Here is a 23,810-nt window from a genome sequence, read left to right as displayed (position 1 = left end):
TTCGAAAAAGTGGGGGAGGTTAAAAACGTTATTATAAATAAAACACTTAAGAAGGTGGGAACAAAGCGTGAGTCTTTTGTAAGTTATAAATAAACATCTTTCCGCCAGTAATGATGGAAATTTCTACGAAAATTTTATAAATACTGTATTTTATCGTAAATTTATAGATTAAACTCTACTTTAATGGAAATTACTTGAATGTAAGACCTTTTTTATTAGTCTGAAATTTAAAAAATATATTTGTAGTGTCAAAATGGCTCAAAAAGAATTGGAAAAAATATATATATTTGATATACATCGCTCTATATTAGAATGTGAGAAATTTCGAATCAAATTATGGTGAAAAGTACCGTCACTGTCCATTTTTTCCATAGCATGTCACGGAACAAAAAATCTGTTATATCTTAAATTTTTGCTATAATAGTGACCGTAAAATCAGTGAATCACGCAAATTAAATAAATACGGTGTAATATTTTACGGTAAAATGGGATTTTACGGATGATGCTCTTAAAGTGCCGGAACTTTATACTGTAATTTGTTATGGAATTTTGTTATCAATATTTAGTGCATATCGACAACCACACTTCATAAATAGTTTTAGAAGGAACAGTGTAACTTAAAAATTAAGCTGAATTTTCTATACAGCTATGTTTTATGGCTGCGAAATAATACGTGATTTTTTTGACATTTTTTTGTCATTTTCGAATAATATGATATTTTTAACTGCTGTGAGTTTGCAACAGTCACTTATGATAACTATTAGGTCAAGTTTAACCAGCGCTGTCTACGCTTATTTCGAAAATGGCGCAAAACGTCAATATGGAGAAAAACCATAGTTTTATGAAAATGTAGAGAGTTTGTGGTCTATTTTTTTGATATTTAAAAACTTACTCCAATGTTGCATTACCTGGGCTCATAAAAATTCGCAAAAACGGAGAATAATGCAGTGATTTTGATAATTTTCATAAAGGTGGAAAAATATCGCCCAAATTAACGATTTAAAAAAAAAGTTTAATAACTATTAAAATATTTAAGTTATTCGTTCGTTCTGAAACCCAGATAATTCTTCACGGCAAGATTTTGTTTAAAATCATCGCATTGCTTCAAGTGTAAAGGACTTAAGACTTATGTTTTTTAATTCACTTGGCGGTAAAAACAATGTTAACGTCGGTCAACGAAGAACAGAGTTGACTGTAAAATGTTGTTTTAATTTTAAGTATAGTTCTTATTTCTGTTTCGATATGAGAAATATACTTGCGAATTTAGCACAACTTACAAATTACTTTTATCAAAATGATTTTATCTAAAAACTTTTACTTAATGTGTTATATTTCATTTTCTTAGAACAAAAAATGTCCGTTCTTTATAGTAAAAAAAAAAATTTAAATGAATGATTTTAGACGTATTTTCACAATTGTTAACTAGCCTAATACTAGCCTTAAAAAACTAATTTTCATTTTTAATTAACTATCAATTTACTATCCAAGCAAATATTATTTTAAATCTTATTTTTTTGAAAAAAGAAAAAATACTTAAAATTTTATCGCACCTTAGCTCTTAAAACTTAACCTCTAGGTATACAAATCGTCAACTCGACTTGCAAGTGACACTAGAGTAGCTTTATTTAAGTATACTTTAAACTTCTATACAATTAAGAGTACTAACTGAGTCATAGATATTAAATTGTGTGTAATTGGATATTATCAAGTGAATTGAATGTTAAGTTACTAGAATTGAAATGGAAGTTAATTATCCCTCTAGAGTAACTCCATTTCATTGTTAACAACTAAATTAAGTTAAATAGCTAAAATATGCATATTTTGAATGCGATGCAATTATCTTTTTAATTTTAAAGCCATAATGTTTAAAGTTGATAACTAAAAAAAAATTATTCAAGGAAAAAATATCCGTCTAAATTTTAGCATCAGATTCAATCATGAACTTTACCACCCTTATTAAAAACATGCTATTACTAAATAGATAAAAATTCAAGGAATAAAATGGTATGACCATTGAGGGGAATTAATTATCGACTATGTCAACCTTCATCTATCAAAAGGTACCCCTTGATGGAATCAAGTTAACATGTCTTATATACTAGTGATTTGGTATTTAATATTTGTAGTGGTAGTTTTGCCACACTATTCCCCTTCCAGAATTTTATCTGTCATAGAATTCGATGAATGGATACCACTAGTTGATTTATGCTGTTTTTTTATTTATTTATTTTCATTTACATCAATTTGCTCATTAATTTTTTCCCTTCATTTTTTTGCTTATAGCATTTCGCTCATTATTTTTTTTTCTTCAATTTTATTTTTTGACCGGGAGACTTTATTTACTTTGCCGGATTTTCTTTCTTTGTGCAGTATATTTGAAAGCAAATAAACTGTTTAATGTGGACCATCCATTGATGTTGGCGAGTTCATATTACGTCCGGGTCTCCAATGAGGGGAATTAATTATCGACTATGTCAACCATAACGTGATATTAACTTACCAACATTGATGGATGATAGTAATGTGGCACAACTACCACTACAAATATGAAATACGAATTTGAGGGGATGTCAACCTTCATCTATGAAAAGGTACCTCTTGATGGAAACACATTAACATGTCTTATATACTAGTGATTTAGTATTTAATATTTGTAGTGGTAGTTGTGCCACGCTATCCAATTCGGTTACCTGATGAATGTACATCTAGAAGGTTATTTTATGACAAGGTCATCTGGGAATCGACCAAGGAGATGAACCAAATTCAGATCGTCCGATTCTGTAAATAAGTGCTTCCTCGAACTGAACTGTAAACTGTTAAGCTGTAGAAACTATAAAACTTTGCTGAGAACAGGTCAGTACAGAAGAGAATCCTCGAAAAGACTAGGGCCCACCTCGAGCTGTCGTGCCATTGATAATAGTATGAAGTTTGAGCACCACGCAAAGTTCGTTAAAGTAAAAATTAGATTAAAACATAAATTTTTCATCATATGCAAGATATTTAATAACATTACATTAAAATATTGGTAATAAAATCAAGATTTTTATGTGCTGTACATCCTTAAATCGCTTTTTTCTTCTTTTTTTAAATGCACTTTAACGCAATACTTAATATTTCTATTTAGAAATAATATTACTACATTTTCGTAACAAAAATTAAAATTTTTTTTATGAAGTCTCAAAAAGAATACGCTTTAATATTTTCATCATTTGTAATATCAATATTTTTTAACTATTTTTTTGGGCCTACATTCTTTTTATAGAACTGTTTAATAACACTGGCAAACATTTTTTTTTCCTGTTGCATTAAGATTTGTTGCCAATATATCTTGGATACTTTTGTATGGCTAATTTCAAATCTTAAATTGGTTTCTCTTACCAAGCTGCAGTTTTTATTTCTAAAAAAATGACATCTTTAATCTATTTTTTTTGTCGAAATGTACAAGTTTAAAAATGTTATATATAGCAGGAAGTCACGTGAAAGTTGTGACAAACTTCTAAAGGAGTTAGGGCACATTATTAGGATTAAAACTGCGTAAAAACTCATGCCTGGATGAGTCATCATAAGCAGATAGGGGCGCTTGTCTATTATCAACTGTTTATTTATGAACAGGCCATAATAGGGAAGCGTTCCAAGCCGTGTATGAAGACAAGTCAGAGCAAAGGTTTCTATGCAGTTTGAATCCTGATGATGTGCCCTTAACTTTCCTAGAAGTTTGTCACACCTTTTACGCAACTCTCTGTTGTATATAGCGTTTTTAACTTGTATATTTCAACAAAAAATAGACTAAAAATGTCCTTTTTAAAAATATGCAGCTTTAGCAGCAAAACTAATCTCAGACGTGAAATCCTCACTCCCGTATTAGGCAGTATCAAGTATTTGCATAAATGCAACAAAAAATTATTTCCCCATTTTTACGATCCGTTCAATTTCAAAAAGCGATTGCTAAGTTCTATAGTAACATCTTTACATTTCGCGCGTGCCATCAACGCTGATTTCAATTTTTTATTCTGAAACATCCATGCATAGTCACGGACGTTGTATTCGTTGATCTATTTCAACCATTTATCAGCTTCAGACACATGCGTGATCCGTTCGCAATTACTCTTATCTACTTTTCAGAACTAGCATCACGCACATTTACGAACCCTAGCTAGATGTGCATCAAATAGTATGCCAAGTTGGCGTGCAAAATGTCAAACAACATTATTATTTTAATTTATACGATGAAAAAGATCGATCCTAAGTTTTAAGTTTCATCATTTTCAATTCTGTTCTAAACATTAATTATCGTGGGAGGTTATCCATCATGGAAAAATAACGATGATGACATATTTCACTTAATGTAGATAATGCTGTTTTTTGTCTAAAAGTAAACAAAACTATGTATTACTATTGAGAAATATATTTTCTAGATTTAAGTAACTGTTTCTTATTTATGCATTATTCTCGGTAGGAACTTTTTATTTACTTTTCGCTCTTCGTAGAAAATAAAAAATAATAAATTACGAATTTAAATCTTTTTAAGCATTTTTAAAATCCATCAAATAATGAAAAAACTGTACAGACATGAAATTTGTTCTACAGCATAATAACATAAATAATTTGTCCACATGAAATTTATAATGTTTAATATCAATTTATTGCATCATAATTAAAGCTTTAAATTTCTATTTAAAATTATTCGATTTAAAGTTTACTTTGTACCAAATATAAAGTCAATATTACACCAAATGTGTTTTAACAATTTAAAGCATTAGATTTCTATCTAAAACTATTTGAATTAAAGTTTTCATTGCAACAAATATAAAGTATCAACTTTCTAGTGGACAACATTCTATTCATTTGATTTTAAATTTCACCGAATATCAAGCTTCAAGCTAGTGTTTGATTTGATTTTACAGTGTGGAAAATATAAAGAATCGAATTTCTACTGCAAAAATTCTAATTTAATTTTGTACTGTACCTGATGTAAATAATCAAATTTCTAGTGCACAATATAATTTAAAACATTGTACCGAAAATCAAGCCTTAATTTCTAGTGCACACAGCCCTTTAGATTAACCTCATATTGCATCAACTGTAAAGTATCAAATTTCTAGTGCAAAACATATTGATTTAATTTAACATTGTACCGAAAATCAAGCATTAATTAATAGTGCACACAACATTCTAGTTAAACTTCATATTGCATCAACTGTAAAGTTTCAAATTGCTAGTGCAATACATTTAATTTAACATTGAACCAAAAATCATGCATGAATTTCTAGTGCACAGCATTCTAGTTTAATTTCCCATTGCATCAACTGTAAAGTATCAAATTTCTAGTGCAAAAAAATTTAATTTAGTTTAACATTGTACCGAAAATCAAGCATAAATTTCAAGCGCACAACATTCTAATTTAACTTTATATAAAACATTTAATTTTATATCGCGTAGACACAAGAAAAATAGACGTAGCTTAAAAGTAGGTTTGGCACAAAATGCATGTGGAAAAAAATAGTTACAGCTCGTTGAAATAAACAATTCATGTTTCATAAAATTAAAGGTGTTCAAAAGGCGTGTTAAAAAAAAATAGACCAGCTTTAACTGGCCACTTTAAAAGGGATATAGCTCAAAATGTTTAGCGAAGAAAAATAGAAGTAGCTTAACAATTTGGCATAGCTCAAAATGCGTGTTTAAGGAAAATAGAAGTAGCTTAACAATTTGACATAGCTCAAAATGCGTGTTTAAGGAAAATAGAAGTAGCTTAACAGTTTGACATAGCTCAAAATGCGTGTTTAAGGAAAATAGAAGTAGCTTAACAATTTGACATAGCTCGGAATGCGTGTTAAAGAAAAATGAACATAGCATTTGATTCAATTTTTGAACTTTATTTATGATTATTGTTATTATGATTATTGTTATTTTAAGAGAATCAGTGAATAATAATTATTTGTAATGTTTAAAAAGGCAAGCGAATTTTATATTGATTTGATAACCTTTTGACTTTTAAGTTTGAACTTTTTCAAGACATGATTATTTTTAAGTAGTGGTGGTTTTAAAAAATTGTGGACCTTGTTTCTACAAAATAAATTCGAATTTTGTACGAATTTCAGTTTCCTTACGCAAATTTTGAACGTGTATATTTTTTCTACCATACATTTCAGGCTATGTATCTTTTCTTTTATACGCCTTTTAAACTATGTACAAACTATGAAAAATTCACCTATTTTCAAAACTTATTCACTTATTTTCAAAAGAGCCATTTTTTATAATAATCAGCATAAACCTTTTCTCAGAAATAAATAAGTAAATAAATTGAAAAAAAATTATATTAGGATTTAAGAGAACTAAGAACTCTTTTTAAATTGATTCAGAAATATTTGTTTCATTACGAAAAAAAGCGTATAATTATTTATTGAAATATATAATTATCTTTCCTCATACTGTCGAATTAAAAAAAAGCATTTATTAACAGTTACGAAATATTTTTAAATAACGTTGCGTTTTTCGCTTTTAAAGATAATTAATGATTTTTCAAAAGAAATTCTTAGAAAGTTAATTATACGTTATCCTTTTTCTATTTCTTATATTTTCTTGTGAGAAAAATGAAACCTTGAAAGAGCTTAAGATAATTCCCTCCTTCAAAAATTTTTTTTTCCAAGCTAATACGAGTTCTTAAAAATTACTAAATTTTACTTCATTGTGAAGTACTTTTTCGACAGAATCCCTTCTTTTTCTATCGACTCAATTAAGCCTCCTTATGGAAATATGAGAAACCGAGTTTTTTTTCCTCGTTCCCGAAAAAAGGAATGAGCTATAACAATAGTTCTAAGATTTCAGTCTAATTCGAACATATTAAAAACGAAACTTTTATCACCTAAATTAACTCGTCCTCTATCTCCACCAATTTCATTCACAATAATTAAAAAATGCGTTAGCAATATAAAAATCTACTCTTAGGGAAAATTTAAAAGTTTTCTCTTTTATTCCATTTAAGGGAGAAAAAGTTATGTAATGCCCCTATCCTTTACCCCCTTTTCGGGCATTAATCCCCCCATAGCCCCTCTTTAAAGATCTCATTCCCCGCAAAATGACACCGCTACAACCGTCAGGGATTAAAAATTTCATTAACAAACTTCCTGCCTCATTAAGAAATTCATTATAGAGATTTGCGAGGGCTACGACTGCTCCATCTTCGATGAAATAGTACCTCTGGCGTATTTCTGTTGGCGACGGAGGCTTCTCTATGGCGACTGAATTTTTTCTTGTCTTCGTTTGGAACCCCGTTGGGGATTGAATTTTAATTAAATTGGAAAGGAATACACAGAAACATATTCAATGTTTAAGATTAAGAAGGGTGATTAAAAGTCGGGAATGGGAGGAAGAGCTTAAATTACTAACTCCTCGGAAAAAGGAAGATAATGAATTAGGAAAAAAGTGAAAAGTCGGGTTCGGGAGTGAAATAAAAATATGGAATTTTCTGGGGACGACTTTTCCTGGATGGTACTGATTAGGAGCATTTTAAAAAGTACTAATTCAAGTCCGGGATTTAAGTACATGACAGATGCATTGATGTGATCAAATCAAAGTTGACGCTTTTTAATTGCATTCTCAGTTTATTAGCAGTATTTTTTTTTCTTCCTGCGTAGTTAGATGCATTTATTCTAGCTTTTCAATATTACCTCAACTGCACATAAATCAGTTATTTGAAAAAAAGGAAATGAAATTATTATTCATGACTTAAGTAGAAGTATTTATTTATTTTTTGGATGAATTAAATGCGAAATTTTTTTATCTAGGATATGATTTTCCAAAAAATTGACATTTTCAAATCACGGATTATTAAAACTTAAAAGTGCTTCAAAAATTGTGTTAAGTCCATCTTTTGGCTCAGTAAATGAGTGACATTTTTTACTATTCCTGCAATGAAGTTCTAACGACAGAGCTAAGCTTAAGAAACTTCTCATACTAAAATCATCACGTTATTGCACATAATGATGTGTAGTATTTTTTTAAAAATATTTTCCCGTATAATAGAAATGTCGTACTGCAAAGTAACAGCAGATACTGTTACCTTCCTCAGTTTTGAATTCAAGTGAATGAATCCAACAGGATGGTGGAAATAAACAGGAAAAACTTGACTGAAACTAAAAATTCGCTCTTTATTACCTAAGATGCGGCTGGATTGTGAGATGAAAACCTGGGAACAAACTTTTAAATTATACAACTCGATGAGTTAAATAAATAAACAGTTTCAAAGAACATTATTCCAACGAACATAACACTTTTAATAATACATAGTTTATTAATATGCTGTAAATACTGAAATATTAATGCAAAAATTTTAATAATGTTAGTGTAATTAAGTGGAATGTTAGAGCAGTTTAGTGAAATGTTAGAGCAATTTAGTGAAATGTTATGTAACTTAGTGAAATGTTAGTGTATTTTAGTGAAATGTTAGTGTAATGTAGTGAAATGCTAGAGCAATTTAGTGAAATGTTAGTGTAATTTAATGAAATGTTAGTGTGATTTAGGGAAATGTTAGTGTAACTTAGTGAAATGTTAGAGTAATGTAGTGAAATGTTAGAGTAATGTAGTGAAATGTTAGAGCTATTTAGTAAAATGTCAGTGAAATTTAATAAAATGTTAGTAGAAATAGGTTAAAGAAAAAGTTTCGGACAGACCAGACAAATGAGATTATGGTAATATTTAAAAATTTTTGATAACAGTAAATGAGTAATTTTTTTATATGCATGGAAAAAGGGAAAAATTATGTACTAAAAGTAAAAGAAACAACTTTCCATCCCAAGCCAATCTTTTGATATTTTTTGTTTGGACAAGATAGTATTTGGTTTCCCTCCCACGAATAATTTAATTTTAAATCATGCTTTGTTCTGTCTCTTAAGTTAATTAAAGATAGTAAAAATTAATAGTTTTGAAAATTAGGACTCCTGTTCATACGTAGTCAAAAGAGTCAAATAATTAACCTGAATTTCAAATAAGGGTGTATTAAATTGCATATAAAATTAAATAAGTTTGTGTTGTTATTGAGATTATGTAATAAAAATTAATGTTAAGAATTAAAAGCTAATTAAATTAGTAAACGAGATGAGTGACTAATGCTTTTCTGCACTAAACAACGCTTTTCTGCACACAAGAATTGTTACCATTAAATAAAGTGTTATCATTTTTTTGCACCAATCGACTTCTCTACTTACAAATATAGCAAGCACTACTGCTAGTTTAAATTCGTAAATAAACAAATAAAATAAAATAAACTGCTTTTAAAATAACGCCGACAGGATGTGTAGTGGTCAGGGAGCTGACCTCACGCAAGAAAGATCCTAGGCTCGAATACCGGCCATGGCATGAATGTTTTTTCACTATCTGTATTATTTGTCCTTACTGTGGAAGCAAAGTTGGCAACGTTTTTCCTTATTTTACTATATTTATATTTTGTTTACCACCCATGAATTTAAACGAATATCGTAAGAAAGCTTAATGTAAATAGTCTATACTATAACAAAAAATAAATATTCTAATGTTTCATATTATCGGTTGCATATTACGATTGCGAATTACCCTCTAATTTCAAGATAATTTACCCGATATTAATTGCACTATAATGACAACTAACTTCCTTTTAAATAATAATTTGCAGTTTTACCTTGTTTTTAAGCTTCCTCCGTTAAAAGAACTGTCTTTTTTTAAGTAATACTTGCACTTAGAAACATCGTTTTCCCCACCGGTTCCTTAGCTGTCATGTATAAAAAACAAAAACAAAAAGTGCATGAATGTCTTTAAACCAAACAACCATGGGATCGATACCGCTAATGTCGTAGAAAGAGGCACACTTTTTCTTCCTTTTTTTCCAGTTTTCTCCTTCAAAAAACAGGAGCATTATATTTTCTTCCAGAAGAGGAGGCACCTCCTATATACAGGAAATTAAGAACTCCTGTTATCGAGCGGTTGAATAATGTTTCCTTTTAAAGGCAGAGGTACAGATTTCTCTCTGGAAAATAAAGGAAACTGGAAGACAAAAAAGTAAACTCTTCAAAAAGTGGAGAGTGAGGGTAAAGCGGCAGTGGCAGAAGTTTAGAACAAGGCTCCGAACAAACCACGAACAACGTTTAAAGAGATGGCGTGATTTATTGTCTTGCAGGCATGGCATTGTGAAGCTCGAGTTGATTCTCTAATCGTGTTTGTTTGGAAAATGCGATTTTAAAGAAGCTTTTTAGTTCGCTTTCAAGTTTTTGAGGGAGGGCTGCGAAATGTAGGTCATGGTACTACCGGCATTCTTTTCGGACTCAGTAAAGATTGGTCATTGTATTTTTTCACCAAACCATTTTTCTTCTTCCAGAAAAAAGAAAAAATATTAAAGCCTGGTGGAAAAGCGTTTGTTTTTGATTCTGTTAATATTGTTTCGTTTTGGCAACGCAAGCGATTTTAGATTGAGTTAAAATAGAACAATGATCTTTGACATCAAATTATTGTAGTTTTTCTCTTTCTTTAGAAATTGGCAATTTTTATACGTTAAGTCCAGATAAATTTCTAAAAAGAGTTTTTGTTTATCAGCATTTTTTGTGTCTTTCATTTAAAAACATTGTTTTTTTTCTTGGACCAACTTCTATTGTCAAATATTTTAGCGACAAAAATATATATTTAGTCTTCATGGGTTTTGTTTTTGGTTCAGAAAAATCAAATTTTCATTATGTATAGATTGAAACATCCATCCTTTCTTAAAAATGTAAATGAAGTTATTGTCCCAAGCAAGCAATCTGTTCTCCATAAAAAAATTTAAAAAAAAGAAAGAAAAGAACATTTGTATTTAGATTAAGCTTCAGTATGAGAAAAACACGTTGCTCGGTCTAAATATTGTTGATTTCATTTGATTTCTTTTATAGAAATACAAATTTCAACAATCTATTTCAAATTAATTAATTGCAATCAATTAACTGCTAATATTATGGTTAAATTTGCATCATTATTTCAAAGTTCGTTCAAACCAGATAATTGGAATACCTGATCACTTGCGTCCTATTTTTGTTCTGTCAGACGGTCAGTTTCACTCGTAAAACTGCATAATTTGGACGTCATCAGGCTTGTAAAAGCCCTACAATAAATCGCGTATTTATAAACTCTTTACCTGGTGCAAGATTTGAGATACGTTGGATGATCTCGTACAAACATTGTAAGTCATCAAAAGAAAATTTTCAAGGAATTGAAAGAAAATTTTTGGTGCAAGAATTGAGGCATGTTACTCTTGTTCAACTATTAAACTTAAAATAGAAAAACTTTCCATCTGATGCATAAAAAAAGGAATTTTAGAAAGCTTCGTTTAAATATTGTATTAACGTAAACATTTTTCAAAGGGTAGCCTCTTCAACTGGTGTGAAAAGTCAGTGTTGTACTCGTATAAGTTGCTATTCCTACGAATTTTTCACTGTCGAAACTCTTCAACTAATGCAAAAATTAGTTGAAGCAAAAGTCTATACTTGTCTTACACTAGTCTATACTAGTATAAGACTAGTATAGTCTAGTATAGTCTATACTAGTCATATGCTAAAGTTGAGGGCAGTCCGAAGATAATTTTCAAGATCGGAATACTTCTTCGGTTGAAGGATTAAGGTATTTAAGATAGTCTTGTGCCAGCATTGAAGGTTATTCTTAGAGATCTTACGCTGGCCAAACTCTTCATCTAGTGCAAGATTTAGTATATCTTTGATAATTTTATACAAGTATTGAAGGCCTTTTCAAAGAAACTTTTTAATGAAGTTTTCTTCCATCTAGTGCTATAATTAAAGGACACTTTAAAATCTTATGCAAGAATTAATGGTGTTCCATATTAGTTTTCCAATGGCCAAACGTTTCTGGTTTAAGAAGTTAGCTATTAAAGAAAGCCTTTCATATGTATGAAGAATTACTCCCTAGGGAATTTTCAATGGCAAAACTCCTCATCTAACGATGCAAGAAGTGAGCATTTAATGTTAGTCATACTTTTAAAAAAAATGTTCCGATTCAATTAAGCTTAATATTAATTTAATATACTTTAAACCTGGAATTTCGAAATCATTTATTTCAAAGCAGTTGCCATTACTTATTCTATGCATGTAGGTTCATTCTTCTTCTCCCCCCTCTTCGATTTTGCCCGAAGCAGGGAATAAAAATACTCCGATATTACCAAATCATGCAAATCTTTTCATTCCATTTTTTGTAGTTTCCCGGAAATCTCCCAGTTTCTCAGCAGCAGGTGCATTTCCCTGTATTTCAATCACATGAAAGACTTGCTGATGATCTTGTGCTACTTTAACAGATTCGAAATGGGAACACTTTTGCATCCTGAATTAAGCCCATCAATATATTATTCAGACGTTATTATTTTTCTGGGCCTTTCATATTTTGGAAATATCTGGTGTTACTGCATTTATCATTCCTAATTTTACCAATCACAATACGTTTTACATTTCACTGTTATTTTTTGGGGCATTTTATGTAACTTGCAAACAAAGACAACGAGATTAATCAGTGAATTTCACTTAGTTCTTTTTACCACGGTTTTATTTTTGGAATTTAGATTTAAATAGATTTAAAGTTTCATATGATTCACTCTAGAAAGCATTGCAGTATTCTCTCATCAGCCCACTGTTAGCCAGGAAGGGGTCAACAGTTTTGAGACCTGTGGTATGATTGTGGTCAGCGTTACGCATATGACGTCGTTACTTCTTTACTTCCTAGATAAGCGAGTACCCTTTATTCTGAATCTGGGAAAGCTTCAAGCCACCACTGACGATCGAACCTCAGTCCTTTTGCAATGACATTTCAATACCTATAACCACTGAGCCAGCGTGATTAATGAAAAACTTAAACCTTGCTAATATATATATACAAAGCTTTAATAAATCAAATTATAATTTAAAGTTATCATTTAAAAGTACTCTATAAGTAACTAAAGTTTTTTTACTTTATTTAAAATTACCATACTTATTAAATTAAGATATCAAAAATTCATTATTTTAAAATTAATTAAATTTCAACTCAGTTTTTTTTTAAATTTAAAATAAGCCTTATTTTAATTAACAATTTAAAATTCCCTTTCGTGCTTTTCTCAAAATACTAACAATTTTATTCAATATAATTGATTTAGCATATCTTAGAAATTAAATAAGCATATTCTTATCACTTTGAAATTCATTAATTTAAAATTATTTAATTAAGTATAAATTTATCTCTTCTATTTATCTCTTCTATTTTAGTAACATATAATCTTTATTTCAACGAATATTTTAAAAACTTGTCTCCAATAATACCAATTGTTTTATTTATTAAAAAAATAGAAATGTCTAGTTCTGTTTACAAATGAAGCCCTTTTCCATTCTATTCTGAATCCTAAATTTCCTTGGATCTGAAGTGTTTAATCACGCTGTAAGATAACTAGCAACTTTAATTTGGAGTGAGCATCATTTTAATTTTGCATTTTTTTTTCTTGCCAAGTCCCAAAACATTTCTCTGTATAACGAGCAGCCTATACCTCAATCGAATATATTAAATTCAGAAAAATTAAACGAATAAAATCGTCGAGTATTAATCCTCTGAAATAGTGTTGATTTCATTTTTCTGTTTATTTGATCTCCCGTTCGCAGAAATCATTAAAATTCCCTCGAGTGTTAACTTCGACAGATCAAATCCCCTCTTCCATCTACAAAACTCTTTCAAAATTAAATTCAAGGAGCGATATTAGACGTATCAACGTTATTAATCTACGTTTTTTTTCTTTCTTTTCTTCGTTTAACATAATTCGTGACTGCATCTAAAAAAGAGATTCGACGATTTTATTCATTTAACGGTGCAAAAATAAAAATACTTACATACAAGAGAACGAAAAAAAAAAGAAAAAGCAAAAACTCATAAAAATCATAGCAGCATCTCCGGAAATTCGAACGTAAATAATCTTTTCCAATAAATGATCTGTAGTAATAATCCTTTTCCCCCCAACACCGTATGCTCCTGATTTAAAACCCTATCTCTGCAAGTTAATTAATTCCAAATTCCTGACGAAGCTGGATTGCGGAGTTATTTGAAAACTTCCCCACCCCCCCGTTTAACTCTTACCCTGTCTCTTTTAGCNCCCCCCCCTCGTTTGAGATCATCGAGCCCTATCATTGGCCAAGGCGAGAGCAACGCTATATCTTCTCTTAATTAACTCCCTGGAGAATATTTTGCAAAGATCACCCCTACCCCCCTTTTTTAAGATAGGGGGTAATACAACTATATATGATTAAAAAAAAGCATACACGCGTAATACTTTTTTTACATTTTAATAAACATTATTTTAATTTTGAGAAATATACGATATTATTTTTATGGTTGTCAACATTTGATGATATTAAACGCAGATTAAAGCTCCGAACATAGTCGTTACGTTACTTTTTCATAAAACGTATATTTTTGTAGAGAAAAAAAAATCAACTATTTCATGGATCTTTTGAAGTCTTGGAAATTGGATTTAGTTTATTACGAAGCAAATTGCTCCGAAAAGATTTAAAACAATTAAATGAGATTGAGAAATTTCATAATTATTTGATAAACTTCTNTACTTTTTTCATAAAACGTATATTTTTGTAGAGAAAAAAAAAAATCAACTATTTCATGGATCTTTTGAAGTCTTGGAAATTGGATTTAGTTTATTACGAAGCAAATTGCTCCGAAAAGATTTAAAACAATTTTAATTAAATGCAAATGCAATTTTTTTTTATGGAGTTGTGGCTGTTTAAATTATAAATGAGATTGAGAAATTTCATAATTATTTGATAAACTTCTAAAACAACAATGTTTTTTCTCACATTTAATGCGTATGAATTGATCGTTAAAACATTTTAATTAAATGTGTGAAAAAATAATGATTTGGAACTAATTAAATCAGGCAATATTCAAAGTTTTACAATTATTTAACGAGATTAAGTAATGAAGGCTTAATTTCCTTCCATGCTTTGTTTTTTGAATATAAAAATGAGTATTTAATTTCGTAAAATGAAATGGTATGAACTTCACAATTTTTTAACAAAATTAGTCGACATGAGAAGTTTTTTTACTGAAATCACTTGGAATTCACTACATTTTTGCAGTAATTTCATCAGCTTAAGATCGTAATCTCTTTTAACTTAAAAATTTCCTTTATAAATAGATAACTATATTGATTTTTTTCTTTTAAATAGGAGAAAATTATCCGTAAAATATTTTTTAATTTACACATTTAGTTATTATATTGTTGGAAAATTATTAATGCACTGGAAATCATTTTATTTTTCGCAACATTTTATGGAAATTAATTTGTATTCGCTGTTTTGATAATTTCAAACAGAATTCGGCAAAACATCTTTTCAAATTGAGTGGGGGAAAAAAAAGACTTTTATATGGAACAAATTTTAACATATCATCTTCTATTTTTAATTATTATTTTAAGAAGATTTCAATCACCGATAAAAAAAAACAAATAAAATTTAAGTAAAACTTTGTCTTAATTTATTGGAATTAAGCACTCACTGATGTTATTGGTAACCAATCGCGATGATGTAGTACTGCTGAATTTAGTGTTTTATATAATATTTTGTGCAACTTGAAATCGAAAGTTTTATTCCTTTTGGAGCAATTAAAAGTTCAAATTTGCGCATTAACAATATTTTGTGAAACCTGAGGTAGCAATTTTCGTCTGTTTTGATGCAATTTGCATAAATGCAATTTGCAAGTTAACAAATTTTCATGATCTGGAGTAGCGAGTTTCATTAGTTTCGGCGTAATTCAGGGAAACAAATTTGTACTACCTGACGTAGCGAGTTTCACCAGTTAGACAAGTTATTCAATGTGTTATTCAGAATAACACATTTGCATTACCTGGAGAAGCAAGGTTGGGGCGTAATTCAGAATAACAAATTTGTACTACCAGGAATAGCGAATTTCATCATATTGTGCCCAATTCAGTGTAACAAATTTGTACTACCCTAAGTAGAGAGCTACATCAGTTTGAGCTCAGTTCAGAGTAACATGGAGTTGAGAGTTTCTTCGATTTGGACGTAATTCTTCAGAATAACAAATTTGTACTACCTGGAATAGCGAACTTCATCATATTGTGCCCAATTCAGAGTAACAGGTTTGTACTACCCGAAGTAGAGAGCTTTATCAGTTTGAGCTTAGTTCAGAGTAACATGGAGTTGAGAGTTTCTTCGATTTGGACATAATTCTTCAGAATAACAAATTTGTACTACCTGGAATAGCGAACTTTATCATATTGTGCCCAATTCAGAGTAACAGGTTTGTACTACCCGAAGTAGAGAGCTTTATCAGTTTGAGCTCAGTTCAGAGTAACATGGAATTGAGAGTTTCTTCGATTTGGACGTAATTCAGAGAAACAAATTTGCACTTTTGTACTACCTGGAATAGTGAGTTTCGTCAGTTAAGAGTAATGAATTTATAAATTCCTGAGTATCGAGTTTTATCGGTTTTGAGACAATTTGGAGTAAAAAATTAGCGTATTTGAAACAGAGTGGAACAAAAGTTTTATGAGTTTGTAGGCATGTGGGAAAAAATATTATTATTATTTGATGGAAATCGTATTCATTTATAAAATTTATTTTAATGTAACATAAACAAATTTATATATGATTCATTCTAAACTCTTGCCGATTCTCTCCTTTTTCAAACAATAAATAAATAAAAAAAAGAGTTTCTCATGAAATTTCACAGGGAAAAAATTTCTCGCAAATATGGGAAATGATTTTAAATAAACGTTTATTTTAGACCAAGTATGAACGCTCCAAAAACATCGTAGCAGAATTGAATTTAACATGGAGCATTTTTGTGAGAGAAAAATTCTCTTTCTTAGAGGCTCTAATTAAAAACTCTGTTTTGACAATTTAAGCAGAAAGTTTCGTAGCCCGTATCAAGTGGAAATGAAGACTTATGATGGCATATAAAAACGAGTTTTTTCTCCCTTTAAAATAACACTTTTTTTTTCATTTTTATTTCTAAAGTCAAATTTCCAATTTTTAGAGGTTTTTTATGTATGGCCGGAAACATAAAAAAAATATGTTTTATTAGGACCACAAATCTATCAAGAGAAAAACTTCAACATGTGCTTCGAAAGATGGTATCTGTGTCTCTCAGAATAAACATTCACATGTGCGAGAAAAACAGTGGCTAAAGAATGCGATAGATTTTATCTATCTTCCTCTTGGTTTGTGGATTTATAAATTCCAAAGATTTTTTCAGTTTTGGTTCTACACGTAAGATATCTATCATTTTTCACTACGTTTGGTTCCTTTCAAATAGCGGAGTGTGCTGTTTGTTTTTCTTTTGCATGTGGCTTACATATTTGTTTCTACTCTTGTGCTTTAGCACCTGAGCGATTTCCTTATTTAGGGTTTAGCGGTTATAGAATAGAAAAGTTTGAGCAACTGTTTCGAAAAAGGGTGTTCAATTTTGTTGTAGTGATAAAACCTTTCGATTTTTTGTTTTTGCTGTCATATTTTTCCGCTTTATATTCTTTTGAGTTAATACTTATACAATATATTTTGAATTAATAAGTAGCGTTTTTAAAAAGTGTTTAAAGGTGCTTATTTTCGATTTTTGTACTTTTTAAAGACCCTAAAGGTGCTTTTTCATTGGGTGTTTTTAAAAAGTGCTTAATTTTCCCTTTTTCAAAATGAGATTTATTCTTCACTGTGTTGATTTTTGCTTCGAATTATGCAAAAAGACGCAGTTCTCATTGTTCTATTCAACGTTTTCACAATTAATTCATTCCCAATCTATTTCGGCGTATTGTCAGTCCGTATCGTATGAAAACGCCATTCATTGTGCACGATTCAAAAGTTCATGATTTTTGACAACTGTCAAAAACAATGGCAAAAGTTTTTTTTTTCTTTTGACATGACGGTTAAAACAAGATAAAACCGTTAATTGTCAAAAACTTTCCAACAATGCCTAATTACGATATTTTTTTAAAGTGCTTAAAAATATTTTTTGATTGCTTGAAAAGTGCTTAAAAGGTGCTTATTTTTTGTTGAATAATTTGGCTATGCACCCTGTTATAGTGTTTAGCTAACGCGTGTGTTATGCATGGAGCTCTGTCATCACCCCTTTATTATATATTTTTAGTGCCTGGTAAATATTTCTGGTAAAAAAAATCCCCATAATTCTGGATAATAAAACCAAAATATCTAATATTTAAACCACTCATTTCTTAATTTTAAAGTTTATATTGTAACTGTTTACCGAAAATTCTGGTTTTCAAAATTATATTTTTCATTACTACATTTTTATTAAAAAATACAAAACTAAAAAGTGAATTTAACCGAATAACTGGTTTTTATATATTTCTCTATGGTATCACGATAAAATTAACGAATTTCACTTCATTTCCCAAATTTTATCACACATTGTAACCATATTTTATTGTTAATTTTACCCAAATCATTACCTAAGTGCCTCGGTAAAAATTACCGAGCTTTTTGAGGTTAATGAAAAGATAGAAATGCGGTAAATTTTACCATACTGGTAGTTTTACCGTACTTTTTTTCTTAGTGCACATTTTAGAGTTTCAAATTAATATTTAAGCGAGAGAAAAGAGGGAAATCTTTTTATCAAAAATTAACTAGTGACTTGTGAGAAAGGCATAAAATTTCATTATTTGAATAAATGCAAAAATTTGTATATCTTTTAATTCAGAATTTCTTAAAAAATAATAAATATATTATTATGTGAAATTATGTTTAGATAAACCTAAATGTGTGATTGTATTTCTGTTAAATTATCTTCCATATTTGTCTTCCGTATACATGTACTTAGTCATTTGTCTTTTGTATACATGTATACAAAAATATCTGACATACATGTTTTTAAAAAGTATACACTATATTATATGCTAATTTAATAATTTAATTTATTATTAGTATTTTGAAAATCAATTGGCACACTATCGAACAAAGTCTTCATAGGTATTTATCGTTAAAATATATCACGAATTTCTGTCAGAAGTATTTCCGTATTTCTTCATAAATATCTTCTTTATATTTGCGTTTAAAATTAACTTAACGTGCCTGTTTTTAAATGATTTACATATTTGTTTTTAATAATATCTTATGTTTTTGCATTTTATATCAGTGTTTTAAAATTTAATATATTTTTTAGTGATAATTAAACAAATTGCTATAACTTCGTAAACGAATGTGACCACAATGGAACAAAGTCATCTAAAAGATATTATTTTATTTTCTAGGCGCTGAATGAAATGGTTCTTTGATTTGTGATTTGAAGTGAAAAGTGTGGTTGGATGAAACGAAATGGATTTAAGGTGAAACTATAAGTATCGATTGTTAAATGAACCATGCAGCACCTTTTAGAAAGATTACGATACGAGAATTTTAAGTGCTTCTTTCTGTTGCTGATATTTTCGTATTCTCTGCAATGCGGATCGGCTCTCGACCTCAGTAAGTACTATTTTAAAAGGATTTTTATCTCTCAGTGAATTTTTACGCAACTTATTTTATCTGGAACTACAATAATATTTGGAGGAATGCATTGCTTATGGAAAGTTAAAAATAGGCAACTATTCTTTCATCCAGTCTGAGAAATTTCACTCCTTTTTACTAAATCTTTAAAAATCACCACCATCTGGCATTTTAAGTTTACAGGGTGTTCAAATATATTATAAATTTCAAAAATGCATATTCCTATAACGGTAAAGTTTTCAATATTAATAACAACAGTACTTCTTGATTCCTAGATTTAGTGTAAAAATTTTTAAACAGATGGCGCAGCCAAATGTTAATATCAGAAAAAAAAACACTTGAAATTACAGGTTTGAGAACTTCGAAATTTTTTATAAATGAAAACTAATTTATAACATTTTCGAAATGACCACGATTAGCTGAAAAAGGAATTAATTTATAAGCAAAAGAATATAGCATCTCGAACCCACTTTCATTAACACTTATGTTATATGAAAACAGAGGTTTCACAGTGGACTGATTGCAGGACACGGTTCCCAGTGGTCAAGCCTCACTGGCAGTGAACAGTCTGCAGGCGGGTGGCATCGGTCCTCGTTATTCTATTGTAAAGTGCTCGACTTCGCGAACAGGTCATCAGGCTACCAAATCTGGAATCCATTTCTACAACAGAGAATCAAATGTGTGAGGTAATGTCTTCGGATCAGCCCAACAACTCCTGGAAGAAAAAAGGCCTCTGCACCTAGCCTCATTTAGTTATCTGTCGTAACAAATATAAACTGCGCGGTGGGTGAAAAATAAGAAAGATGTCACTATGTTCGTGCTACTAAGCTGCGCAGTGGTGGTAATTACGAACGATGTCATTACGTTTTGGACTACTAAAGGATCAAATTTCTTGTTTATGGTAACCCGTGTAAGGCCTTCTTTTTTCTAGGAGGTATTGATCATCCAAAAATGTTTATCAGACCATCGCCAATAGCCAATTGTGTAGCTCTAGTATGATGTAAATAAAAGACTACTGGAAATGCTACATAAAAATAGCCATAACTATGCATCAAAACGAAACAGATATGATGGAACGAATTAATTGCGCCATCTATGGGAAAATTTTTGTAATAAAAACTAGGAATTTTGGTAGAAAAAACTTATGGTCTCTCACATGAATTTTTTATAAAACTTGTTATTTTTAACAGTTTCAAGGTTATAAAATTCTAGAAACCGTCAATATAATGTAGAAGAATAGTGTATCAGCTAAAAATTAGTGACAAAACACATTAACTGATGAACCCCAGAAAATCAATTTTAGAATTCATAGAAAAACTGGGAAGTTGTGAATGAAATTTCTTTGATATTTAGAACCATCTTATTTGCCGAAGTGGCGTAATTAATGTTCCTTAAATGCAGCTTACTACCATTCGTTTCTAAATCCATACATCAGAATGTTTTTCAAAATAGATTACTTAACATCATTATTTATGAAATATTATACCTAATTTCGAAAGTCTTTTAATTCTGCGTTTTAAATAAGATAAATTTAGATTCGAATGGATTTTGAGGTTCAAATTTTTACAAAGAAGTTTTAAATGGAATAAAATTGCTATGTCGTTCAAAAACTTATATATTTAAAACAAAATAGAAATATTTGTAGTTAAACTTACAATACAAAAATGGGAAATTGAAATTGTTTTATCATTACTTTTTAAACCTTTCAGAATTGAAACAAATGACTGATTTAGAAGTCACATTTGGACCAAGAAAGATTTATTATAATACGCAGACAAATACGTTTTAAACTTATAGAATGAATTTCAAGCTGTACAAAATGCTTATTTCTAAAACAAAATGTGCTTCCTTCTAAAATAGCAATATGGCTGCTTGAAATCAAAGCAGTTATATAATAATTAAATAGTAATACAAAAGCGATGTTAATAAGTTATATTCACATCCAAATAAGTTAATAATACAAAAGAATGTAAAAGCTATAGAATTAATACTTGCGAACATTTCACGTTGTCCAAAAAGTTTTATTTCTAAAGCGAAATATTAGCATATATAATGACATTCCGAGTAAGTGCAATCAAAATAATTGTATCTAATCTTCCAATTTTACGCTGTTAATAAGTCATTTTTACACCCGAATAAATTTTTATAATGCACGGGCATCAGGAATAATCGATTGTTCTACATAAAAGCATACAGCGCTTATCCCTACTTCAGTTAATTTAATTCAGGAAAAGCTTCAAAGTTGAGCTTTAGTGACAAGAAGGCGTCTAACATTTCCTAAATCAATCCAGAAAAAAAGCGGAAGCGACACGATTTTTTTATTTATTTTATTTTTGGCTGACAGACTCTACTTCATTCGTGCTGTCCTTCAACAAAGGATTTCACTATGAAGCCAGTCATCTTGTTCACAACTTGAAGGAAAATCTTGTCGTTTGACATCCGCGTCTGTTTATGATCTGACGCTTTAGCCTCATCTTCTTTCTTTAGAAAAGTTTCATCGCCAAGCGTCACTTGTCTTTAAAACTGATCTAGAATATATTACAATAAATAAAAGATTTAACATGTCACTGAAGCGAAAATAAGTAATGCTTTCTTAACATGGTTTAGTGAAAAGTTTGCTGTAAGTAGAATTGATTGAACTATGTTGTATTTTAATTGAAAAATTACGAAAATATTGTCGTAAGAAATCTAAGCCGCCTTAACAATGCAGCATGGATTGACTAGAAATATTCTATTTGTAAGTAGTCTATTTACATTCCAGATAGATTAAATAAAAAGGAAAAAAAGTATTTTTTTTCTTCAAATTTCGTTCTAGTTATTTTATTTAAAGTTTTTTTTAAAATTGCTTTCCTATTTCATTTCAGGTACTTAAATGCCTTTTTTAGTTATTTTTTTTTTAGTTATTATTTAGTAATTTAAAGAAGTTATTTTTTCGTAGTGGAGTAATTTTTAGTGCTTTATAAGTATGTAGAAAAAATGTATCTATCGAACTAAAAATAAAAATATATCAAACCAAAATGGAAAAACATTATAATAAAAATATAATAAAAAATTAATACTTAAAGAAGATTTATGATCTGCTTAGTTCAAACCTTTCTGTAAAGGGGAAACTTCTAAAAATGCTTCCTTATAGTTAAGATTCATAGAATGTATAAATTACAATTCGAAAAACGCAAATTAACAAGTTCTAAAGATAGGCAATTTCGATACTATAAGGGAGTACTATCACCGATACCAAGATAATAGCAATAAACTATTGTAATGTTTATTTTAGTTTTTTTTTTACCTTTTGTTTTGTTCTTCGTTAAATCTGCTGCAATTAAAAGCAAAATTTTACACCTGTAATAACCAACATTTATTTCTGTATCATCGCCCATATTTCAGAAGTGTGTACTTTTATTTAAAAAATAGAGTAACAAAAACTTTAAACAAATAAATAAAAGAAGCATTATTGAACGCAATTTTCTTTAGAAAATAAAACCCCTATTTAAATTCATAAAACACCGACAAAAGAATTCGAATTGAAAAACCTATTTTTTTTTTAATTCTTTCACTTCTTTTCATTACAAAGCAATGTAATTTCATCTGATAAATAGATTCAGACATCAGGAATCAGCTAATTCCCAAAATCCCACTTAAAAAAACGATCCTCTAAAAATACCATCTCGTCTTTATTTGAAATTCCAATTAAAGATTCTTACATCTCTTACCTTTTTTTAAGAAAAAAAATAACGGAATTAACTTTTTCCACGAAGAAAACTCAATCGGAATGATATGTGATGCTTTAATTGAACATCCTATCCGAACATTCATTACATCCAAATGCACTTCCTAGGAATAATCCTTCCCTTACCAGTTTGACAATCAGATGAAAAGAGCGGAGAAGAGCATCCCTCAATTCTTCGCTCTACTCTGTGCTTGATTCCAATGCAACTTGGCATCCATTAGTGAAGTTAATGCACATACTCTTTCACGGGGCTGAACATATTCGACTCCCCTCTCTGCCCCCCACACAGGGAACACGAGTTCGCCCGCCGGGGTTAATTATACAGTTTCCATTACGGCACAGAATTGAACTGAAGGGGTTTGCGCGAAGATTGTTGGTGACAATTTCCACTTCACGGAAAAGAGGGTTGTTGTCCGTCAAAGTTCTGTCATGTTGTAGATTTGCATAAGTTTGGACTTTCAGAAATTAAGAGCCATGCATTTATGACATTTCTGACCATTTTATAACATTGGAAATGAATATTTCTTGCTCGATAATATTGTGAGCATTTGCTATCTTATTAATGCAATTACCAAAGCTATTAGCGTAATTTGCGGTGG

At 29.8% G+C, this 23,810-nt stretch overlaps 1 protein-coding gene across 4 annotated transcripts in view; it reads left to right on the top strand.

Annotated features, from left to right (window-relative positions):
• LOC107448750 (discoidin domain-containing receptor 2) overlaps nucleotides 1-23,810 on the top strand; it is a 607,770-nt gene that overhangs the window by 327,729 nt on the left and 256,231 nt on the right. For all 4 annotated transcript variants that reach the window (XM_071184184.1, XM_043046729.2, XM_043046731.2 and 1 more), the window contains one exon: nucleotides 19,253-19,463. In XM_071184184.1, coding sequence (XP_071040285.1) covers nucleotides 19,361-19,463 — 103 coding nt within the window. In that variant the 5' untranslated portion in view covers nucleotides 19,253-19,360. The remainder of the gene's footprint in view (nucleotides 1-19,252; nucleotides 19,464-23,810) is intronic.

The sequence above is a fragment of the Parasteatoda tepidariorum genome, chromosome 8, assembly GCF_043381705.1.
Source record: "Parasteatoda tepidariorum isolate YZ-2023 chromosome 8, CAS_Ptep_4.0, whole genome shotgun sequence".
In the NCBI taxonomy this organism is placed as follows: domain Eukaryota; kingdom Metazoa; phylum Arthropoda; class Arachnida; order Araneae; family Theridiidae; genus Parasteatoda; species Parasteatoda tepidariorum.
The sequence above is the reverse complement of the archived record's forward strand: the minus strand, read 5'-3'. Positions and strand labels throughout refer to the sequence as shown.